A 9,821-nucleotide genomic window follows, 5' to 3' on the forward strand; every position below is an offset into this window, starting at 1 on the left:
TTCGCGAACCATTCGTTCACCAGTAGTTAAGCTTTATGAATCATTCGTTTACCAGTAGTGAAGCTTTTTGTGTACCTTCATGTAAAGTAATGCATCATACTGAGTTGTTACTCTTTCGCGAACCATTCGTTCACCAGTAGTTAAGCTTTATGAATCATTCGTTTACCAGTAGTGAAGCTTTTTGTGTACCTTCATGTAAAGTAATGCATCATACTGAGTTGTTACTCTTTCGCGAACCATTCGTTCACCAGTAGTTAAGCTTTATGAATCATTCGTTTACCAGTAGTGAAGCTTTTTGTGTACCTTCATGTAAAGTAATGCATCATACTGAGTTGTTACTCTTTCGCGAACCATTCGTTCACCAGTAGTTAAGCTTTATGAATCATTCGTTTACCAGTAGTGAAGCTTTTTGTGTACCTTCATGTAAAGTAATGCATCATACTGAGTTGTTACTCTTTCGCGAACCATTCGTTCACCAGTAGTTAAGCTTTATGAATCATTCGTTTACCAGTAGTGAAGCTTTTTGTGTACCTTCATGTAAAGTAATGCATCATACTGAGTTGTTACTCTTTCGCGAACCATTCGTTCACCAGTAGTTAAGCTTTATGAATCATTCGTTTACCAGTAGTGAAGCTTTTTGTGTACCTTCATGTAAAGTAATGCATCATACTGAGTTGTTACTCTTTCGCGAACCATTCGTTCACCAGTAGTTAAGCTTTATGAATCATTCGTTTACCAGTAGTGAAGCTTTTTGTGTACCTTCATGTAAAGTAATGCATCATACTGAGTTGTTACTCTTTCGCGAACCATTTGTTCACCAGTAGTTAAGCTTTTTGAACCATTCGTTTACCAGTAGTGAAGCACTTTCGGGTTAGTTATAAAACCCCAAACCACTGTTGATGACAATGAGGGATCTACAGCCACTTTAGTTAAAAATGTATACAACATAGGGAAATATATATACATATACTGCGCTCATGACACATAACATATAACATAATAACAGGATAATATAGAAAATATCAACAATTTAAAACACAAACAGAAACAAAAAAAGGCATTTTAAAATGTAACAAAAAAAGGCACTCTAAAAACAAAACAAAAACCAGCTCTCTTCATCTGACACGGCTGTAGCGATCCATCGCCTCTTCTGGGGTGAGGACTGAAACAAAGAAAATGATAAACATGTATTAACAGTAGTATTTTGTCAGGATGATGGTAGTGATGATGATACCCCTTCAGAAACATTTATATAGAAATTAGAAGATAAAATGAACATACCGTGATATAATACGGCATTACCGTATATGCCTCAAATCATACCGTGATATAAATTGTAGTCCATACCGTACAGCCCTACTGCATACCTTACCTATAAATGTATTTCATCCAGCTGAATAGGGACAATTTGCTCCTCTCAAAAAGTGACCCGCACCTCACTGACTTCCTCGTCGTTTTCCCTCTATGTTTATTACGTCGGCACTGCCTACAGAAGACAACACATTTCTTCATGATAAATATTAATGTTACTGAACTTGAATTTATAACATGACATATCAGTAAACAAAGGAAGTCATCGATAAAAACCGTACCAAAAAAGAATACTTACCACTGCAGTCCGTCAACGTTTGCGTTTTCCTTCATTTTCATGCTCTTTTTGCAGAGTTTGCATTTTATTTTGGCTTTAAGTAACTTCTTCTTTTGGAGCCATTTTTATCAATTTTAATTTCTTTTTAAAAGTCTGTCTTCCCTCAATAAGACTGAGTACTTCAGCGTGCAGGGTCATGATAACTTCGCATCAAACCGTCTTCCTGTCTTGCACATGCGGACCCACAATGCAATTCGGGAGCGTCCCTTGTCGTCGACGGACGTGTACAGTGGGTAGGGGGCACGTTATATGCAGATCGTTTTACCCCATGCGTCGGACACGCCCACTCTCTTCCGTCGACGGGCAAGGAGGTCGTGCAGAAGGACTTGACAATGGAGACTCAGCGAAAGAGTAAGAGAAAAAGGCAGCCCACGGAAGAGCTTCCACATGTAGAGACAGCCATGTTAGAATGTAAGTACATGCTTTAAAGTTATTTCATTATTAATTGAGAGTGTAATGATTCGGTCACATTGCTTAGCTTCCTAAAATGAGCTAATTTGACATCGTACCACGTCTGTTCTATCACGTATTTTTTGGCCTTGCTAGCTAACCTTGTCACTAACCAATGGATTGCTAGCTGGCTAGATAGCCGACGTTGCAAGCAAATTTTAATTATCTGTCAAACACAAAAGTTTAACTCTTAACTAGGTCAAAAGACCGACGGTTCAACCACTTATCTAATGTTAAATTAGGCGATATGCGATGAAAATGTGGTCCAAGCTTTGAAATTGGACTTGTAAAGTTATTATGTTAGCGCCAGTTACCACGTCTTTGAATAGTTTTTGGAGTTGTTTTTAACTACTAAAAAACCCGAAGACTGCTACATTACACTGTTATAGTGCTATTACGGTAATACCTTTCTCCCTGTTTTTTTTCTTTTCATTTTAGTCCATAGTTACAGTATGTAATGTTAACAACTGCATCTCTCAAACATGTCTTCTACACAATGGACTGCATGTGGAACCATGACAAATGAGTTGATGATGATTTGTCTTAAATCAAAATTACATATGATCATACATATTATTATTACATATTATAACATTAAAGACAATGGATAATGTCATTGCCCAAAGTGAATAAAACCCTTATTTCTTAACTAACTGTATATATATGTTTTTAAGGTATCCATACAATTTTCAAATGAACAAAAACGTCACTCTGTATGCATTCATCAATATCCTTCATGAGGTTTTGAGCCCCTTACACCAACCATTCTTTCTGTGCTCCAAAATGTTACAGCGCCATCGAGTCAGCGGGAACAATCCGAACAGCGCAGTAGCCAAACTGCAGCAGAGGAAGCAGGTAATTAATTTTTTATTTTAAATGTTAAGCATACTTAACAGATATACTCAGATTCATGTGACTGTGAAATTTAGTTGTACACAGTATAATGATTAATAACTGATGAACGTCACTATGAAAACACTATAATAGTGTTATTTTTAAACCTCTTTTCTACTTCCTGGTTTTATGATGTTAAAATAAGGGTGCTCACCTTAACTGGTTGAAGGCTAGTGTCTAGAGGGGATCCAAGACAAGAGGATGCTAGTAATATTTACTCCATTTGTACTTGAACATTGCAGTAACCAAGTATCTACCTTTACATGATATCGTAACCGGAAAGTGCTTTGGGAATGGGAAGGAACTTAGAACAGCAATGACATGAATTAGATTGAGGTCAGTTAAGCCACTTTAAGTTAGTCTACTAAGTAGAAAATAAAAAAGTTTTTGGTTATGGTTATGGTCATGGTGCTGGATTAATTGATCAATTCTTACCCATTTCTTTAACGAGCTAGGTGGTCAGCTGGTCCCAAGTCTGCTTATAATATCAAAGCCACGTCTGAACATGACTGTTCAAAGCAGCATAATGGATGAAGCTACAGCAGGAACATGGCTTTCAAATAACACTAAACAATATAATCCACTTATTCTACCACTTGTCTAAACTATACAGTGCTCCCACTTTACTCTCTAGTCGTGCTCATTTGATTTATAATAACCTACTGTTAAAGAGTACAGATAATACTACTTGAATAGACAGTACACTCACAGTACTCTTGATACTACTGGAAATTACAATTTAATAATTATTATTATTATACCTCTGTACATTCATTACTCTAGAATGTAATTTAGAACTAACTTGCCACTATATAACCCTAATACAAGAATAGTATTAATACTAGTAAACCCCTAACCAACTGCACTACCATCATCCTGACAAAATACTACTGTTAATACATGTTTATCATTTTCTTTGTTTCAGTCCTCACCCCAGAAGAGGCGATGGATCGCTACAGCCGTGTCAGATGAAGAGAGCTGGTTTTTGTTTTGTTTTTAGAGTGCCTTTTTTTGTTACATTTTAAAATGCCTTTTTTTGTTTCTGTTTGTGTTTTAAATTGTTGATATTTTCTATATTATCCTGTTATTATGTTATATGTTATGTGTCATGAGCGCAGTATATGTATATATATTTCCCTATGTTGTATACATTTTTAACTAAAGTGGCTGTAGATAATATAACTAACCCGAAAGTGCTTCACTACTGGTAAACGAATGGTTCAAAAAGCTTAACTACTGGTGAACGAATGGTTCGCGAAAGAGTAACAACTCAGTATGATGCATTACTTTACATGAAGGTACACAAAAAGCTTCACTACTGGTAAACGAATGATTCATAAAGCTTAACTACTGGTGAACGAATGGTTCGCGAAAGAGTAACAACTCAGTATGATGCATTACTTTACATGAAGGTACACAAAAAGCTTCACTACTGGTAAACGAATGATTCATAAAGCTTAACTACTGGTGAACGAATGGTTCGCGAAAGAGTAACAACTCAGTATGATGCATTACTTTACATGAAGGTACACAAAAAGCTTCACTACTGGTAAACGAATGATTCATAAAGCTTAACTACTGGTGAACGAATGGTTCGCGAAAGAGTAACAACTCAGTATGATGCATTACTTTACATGAAGGTACACAAAAAGCTTCACTACTGGTAAACAAATGATTCATAAAGCTTAACTACTGGTGAACGAATGGTTCGCGAAAGAGTAACAACTCAGTATGATGCATTACTTTACATGAAGGTACACAAAAAGCTTCACTAATGGTAAACAAATGATTCATAAAGCTTAACTACTGGTGAACGAATGGATCGCGAAAGAGTAACAACTCATCAGTCAGATCCAGCTCTACCAGTCGATCCAGTGTGGGACCCAAGCCAGCCCTCGACAGCGCTTGAAACCAAGGGAGGCAGGTTTAAAGCGTGCCCTGCAGTGGTGGACAATTGCTTTTAAGCCTTCAACATAACTAATGCCACATAATAAACCTTAAATGTGAATATGAATGTATGTATTGTGAGTATCTTTATTAAAATATGACAATCATCCCGTCTGTGCCTTGTTAATTTATTAACTAATTGTGAAATCCCAGGAAAATTCAGTTGCTTTCATAATAAATTGGTCAGTTTGCTATTTCACAGAATGATTCATTAATACAGTATCCCCTAGTCTGTTTACCAGTAACTCCTCAGTAGTTACTGAGTAACTGTCACTTTAGGGCCCCTGGTTGTTCATCATTCGTTACTCAGTAACGAATACAGTAGTCCCCTGGTCTATTTACCAGTAACTCCTCAGTAGTTACTGAGTAACTGTCACTTTAGGGCCCCTGGTTGTTCATCATTCGTTACTCAGTAACGAATACAGTAGTCCCCTGGTCTGTTTACCAGTAACTCCTCAGTAGTTACTGAGTAACTGTCACTTCGTCGTTCATCATTCGTTACTCATTCGTTCCTCATTCGTTACTCATTCGTTCCTCAGTAGTCCCCTGGTCTGTTTACCAGTAACTCCTCAGTAGTTACTGAGTAATTGTCACTTCGTCGTTCATCATTCGTTACTCATTCGTTCCTCATTCGTTACTCATTCGTTCCTCAGTAACTACCTACGTTTCTGTGTACCTTATTGTAAAGTGTTACCAAATAATGAATAGGTGTATCAATAGGCTATGTATTTGTCTTTTTCTAAACTTTCCCCTAATTGGGATTATTAGGATTATTTCCTTACTCAGGACATATTGAGGATACAAAATCTGTTTAGTTTGCTTCTGTTGCAGTTTGTTCTAGGTTGACCCCCATTTTGGCTTAAAATGACTGGACTATATTCACTTCGTGCCAGGAGCATTTCGACCGCCTAATAACTTGTTTGTCAGATGGATAAAAATAAACAAGCCTGTGAGCCTGTGAGCCAAGAGTAATCAATGATGGAGCACACAAACAATTGCATCAACACTTCCATTATAATAGAACTTGAAATGTTTTGCCTTTGCTGGAGGAAATGCTGGAGGAAATCATAACCCTATGTGCGAAAATGTTTGTGGAATTATATGAATAATGAAAAGCATATCCTTTCCAACATTTGTTACACTTTATTAATTTATTTCTGGTTCAGAGTTAAATGATTCAATTGCCTTTTATTGAAGACACCCCCTCCCCCTTCCTTTTAGTTTTTACATTACATTTGGCCTATGCACTCATATGCATTGCCTCATACTCCAGGCGGGTTGTATTAAATCTAACATGAATGATGAATCAAAGCATTTCCTTTTATCCCATATTAATGGCCCGTGTTATATTTTATTAACTCAATGTTTGAGTGTGTCAAACTTGACCGACAGCTTTTACGTTCTACTCTGATATTATTCATTCATGTTTGCCGTGACAGAAAACACAAGTACGGTCGATAATGTACAGCTCTTGTGACCCATGCACTCTGTACACGACGTGTCTCACATTTCTCCCCTCTGCCTTTCCAGCGTTGATTTCCCCCCAGCGCTCCGACACACCCCACACAACAACCCTCAAACGATGACCCCACCACCAGGCGAATGACAAGCTGCTGTGACCCCTCCTCCGCGGCCCCCATGCACGGCCCCGCGGCCGGGGGCGGGCTGAACGACAGCTGCCCCTGGTCCTCGCCCCACTGCAACCTGACCACGGGGTGGCCCCCGGGGCGGGGCGCGGCCCCCCGGCTGCCCGTCTTCTCCACCGCCGCCCAGATCCGTGTCATCGTCACCTTCATCCTGTGCGGGACGTCCGCCTTCTGCAACGTGGCGGTGCTGTGGGCGGCCAACGCCGGCAGCAAGAGGAAGTCCCACGTGCGCGTGCTCATCGTCAACCTGACGGTGGCCGACCTGCTGGTGACCTTCATCGTGATGCCGGTGGACGCGGCGTGGAACATCACCGTGCAGTGGCTGGCGGGCGACGCGGCCTGCCGCCTCCTCATGTTCCTCAAGCTGCAGGCCATGTACTCCTGCGCCTTCGTCACCATGGTGATCAGCCTGGACCGCCAGTCGGCCATCTTGAACCCGCTGGCCATCAACGAGGCGCGGCGGAGGAACCGCGTGATGCTGACCGTGGCGTGGGCCATGAGCGCCCTGCTGTCCGTTCCTCAGGTGAGGGGGGGGGGGGGGGGGGATGTTTATTTGGGTCAAGGGTCGGGGGGGGGAGCAGGGGTGTTGACACACCATGGAGTTATGGAGGAGAGTGCGATCGTCTTCTCCTTGACTTGATGTGGGTGAGATCCTTTTGGATTGAAGAGCAACGAGCCTATGAGGAAACCCTTGGAGACATTTCGATTCTTTTAGACACTTTGACCCAAAGCAACTTACAGCTAGAGACTTCTTGCTTTGTGCATTGTGATTTTCACTGATGATGACCAGGTAGTTTGTTCCTGCTCAGGGAGGCCTACAGGTGGACTGTGAACAGTGGTGGTCCTAACAACCACAACCTTATGCCTGGAAGACTCACGCCAACCAACCTAACACGGCTGGAAGTCAGATCATTCTCTGTTTAGCTTGTGCTTATAAAATCTATACCATGACTTCTCATTCTGAACCAGTTCTATTATCCCTATAGAACACTGGAAAAATTAGGATTTGCTTCATTTCACCTCCATACTCTTCCTCTCACAGGATGTCAACTTTAACAATGCATGTTTTTCCCGCCCAACACATGCATAACCTAACCCCATCTAATTGCCTCTCTCTCTCTCTCTCTCTCTCATTTTCTCTGCCCCCACCTCTCTCTATTTCAGATGTTCCTCTTCCACAACGTGACGATCACCTTTCCAGAGAGGTTCACCCAGTGCACGACGCGGGGCAGCTTCGACACCCACTGGCAGGAGACGGCCTACAACATGTTCACCTTCTGCTGCCTCTTCCTGCTGCCACTCGTCATCATGATCACGTGCTACACGCGCATCTTCGTTGAGATCTCCAAGCGAATGCGAAAGGACAACCGTAAGTTGCCGCAGAGCAAGACTGCATGAGCGGATACACCATCACTACCTCACGCCACTTAGCATTGTGCACCAAGCTGTTCCGGTTGACCACGCCGTGTTTGTTCAGTGGTGCGAAGATGAATGTTTTGACCATGTGGGTTTAAGCACTGGGTATACGTGTGCACAAAGGCAATCAGGTTACATGGTTACCAGAAGTCCATTATTGCGTGATTATTCAACAAATGTGTCTCATGATTAATGCACACGTGATTAAGAGAGAGAGAGACGAGAATAGATGAAAGAAAAGCGAGGCAGCTTAAATAAAAGAGCATAATAGAGACGTTATTAAGTTATTAGGTAAGGAAAAAGATGTTCTTGTCGTTTTAGCGAGCATGAATAATACATGCGCCCCCGCATTGTCCTCTGCCATTCCAGTTTCCTCCACGGAGGTGCACTTGCGCCGCTCGAAGAACAACATCCCCAAGGCCCGCATGCGAACGCTGAAGATGAGCATCGTCATCGTGCTGTCCTTCATCGTCTGCTGGACGCCTTACTACCTGCTGGGCCTCTGGTACTGGTTCTTCCCCGACGACCTGGAGGGCAAGGTGTCCCACTCCCTGACCCACATCCTCTTCATCTTCGGCCTGTTCAACGCCTGCCTGGACCCCGTCATCTACGGCCTGTTCACGGTGCACTTCCGCAAGGGGCTGCTGAAGCGCTACTACCGCAGCAACATGGCGCCGGCCTCCGACCCCGAGAACAGCACCGCCATCACGGGGCCCTTCCGGGGCGTCGGCAACGCGTTCCCGCTGAAAAGACAGCTGAGTTCGGCCGCGAGGGACAGGTCGACGCCGGCTCAAGCAGGCCAAGCGGACACAAAGTCACCCAGGAGCGACCGACTGACCGTGGGCGGCGACGCGGAGGGCTGCGAGGCTCGCACGCCCAGCCCGAGAGCACATTGTGAGAGCGAGCACGGCGAGTGCACAATGGTGCACAAGACAGTGTGTGTGATGGGGTGTGCGGTTGTAGAGTGACTCAGTGTGTCGTTTCCTGTGTTTGATGTCAGAGGCTTGCATTCTTTTTTTGATGTTGTAATTTTGAGACACACATTTCACACGTGAACCGTACTGGCTAATCTGAGAACTGTGGAGAACCTATTCACTGTCATACAAACATACATATATGTTTGTTATGTTTAAATGTGTTGTGAATTCTGAGTTGCGTTCCTGGAATTGAGTGTATCAATGATTTAAAACGATGTATAATAAACACACCTGAATGCTTTTTCTAAATGTTGTCCTGGTTTTTCTGGTGGCAGGTCAGTTCTTCAGATAGTTAGGGGAAAGTTTTGAAAAACGTGCAGTGGGGTGTACAGAATTTGTGATGAAGGGTTTGGATTCATAATTCATGGTTTGATCCCTGTTAAGGAAGCACATCCCTAAAGAGACACAGTGTTCATTATTGATAATGCTTGAATAACCCTGTGAGGAGGAATGGTCGATCTTTCAATACATTTCAGCTCAGGCCTTGTTTCTACCGCAGTGCATTGGCAATTTAATTTGACTGTCCCTGGTATTCTAGGCATCTATTCTAAGCAGAAAGGCCCCCCGGGGGGGAGGGGGGGGGGTGTGAGTGAGAGAGAGCATGTGTGTATGTGTGTGTAGGTTTCTGTGGGAGTATTGTTATGTTTTAACATGACTCATGAACAAACTTGAGCATTATCAAAGTAATGATGTAGCCACAGAACGTGTAATATGAAATCCAGTGGCTTGTGAAACACAGTTTCAATAAGTGTCAGAGCCCTGCAAGCTTTGACAAATATTTTGAGTGTCCCATGCTACTGTGGCCAAAGCAACGACCAATTGAGATGAAAACAGCAACAACTA

General features: G+C 42.3%; 1 protein-coding gene and 1 long non-coding RNA gene across 2 annotated transcripts; both read left to right on the plus strand.

Moving 5' to 3' along the window:
• The first annotated feature begins 1,951 nt into the window (after positions 1–1,951).
• LOC311356049 lies at positions 1,952–4,058 on the plus strand. Its single transcript, XR_014637574.1, has 3 exons — positions 1,952–2,059; positions 2,891–2,953; positions 3,918–4,058. It is a non-coding gene; the product is annotated as an uncharacterized lncRNA (long non-coding RNA).
• Positions 4,059–6,541: 2,483 nt separating this feature from the next.
• LOC311356555 (putative gonadotropin-releasing hormone II receptor) lies at positions 6,542–8,969 on the plus strand (the record flags this gene model as incomplete). Its single annotated transcript, XM_084476347.1, has 3 exons — positions 6,542–7,108; positions 7,750–7,954; positions 8,371–8,969. The coding sequence occupies 3 exons, from the start codon at positions 6,542–6,544 to the stop codon at positions 8,967–8,969; spliced, it is 1,371 nt and encodes a 456-aa protein (XP_084332473.1).
• Between the last annotated feature and the right edge of the window lie 852 nt (positions 8,970–9,821).

Source organism: Micromesistius poutassou, assembly GCF_964030765.1.
Source record: "Micromesistius poutassou genome assembly, chromosome: 12".
In the NCBI taxonomy this organism is placed as follows: domain Eukaryota; kingdom Metazoa; phylum Chordata; class Actinopteri; order Gadiformes; family Gadidae; genus Micromesistius; species Micromesistius poutassou.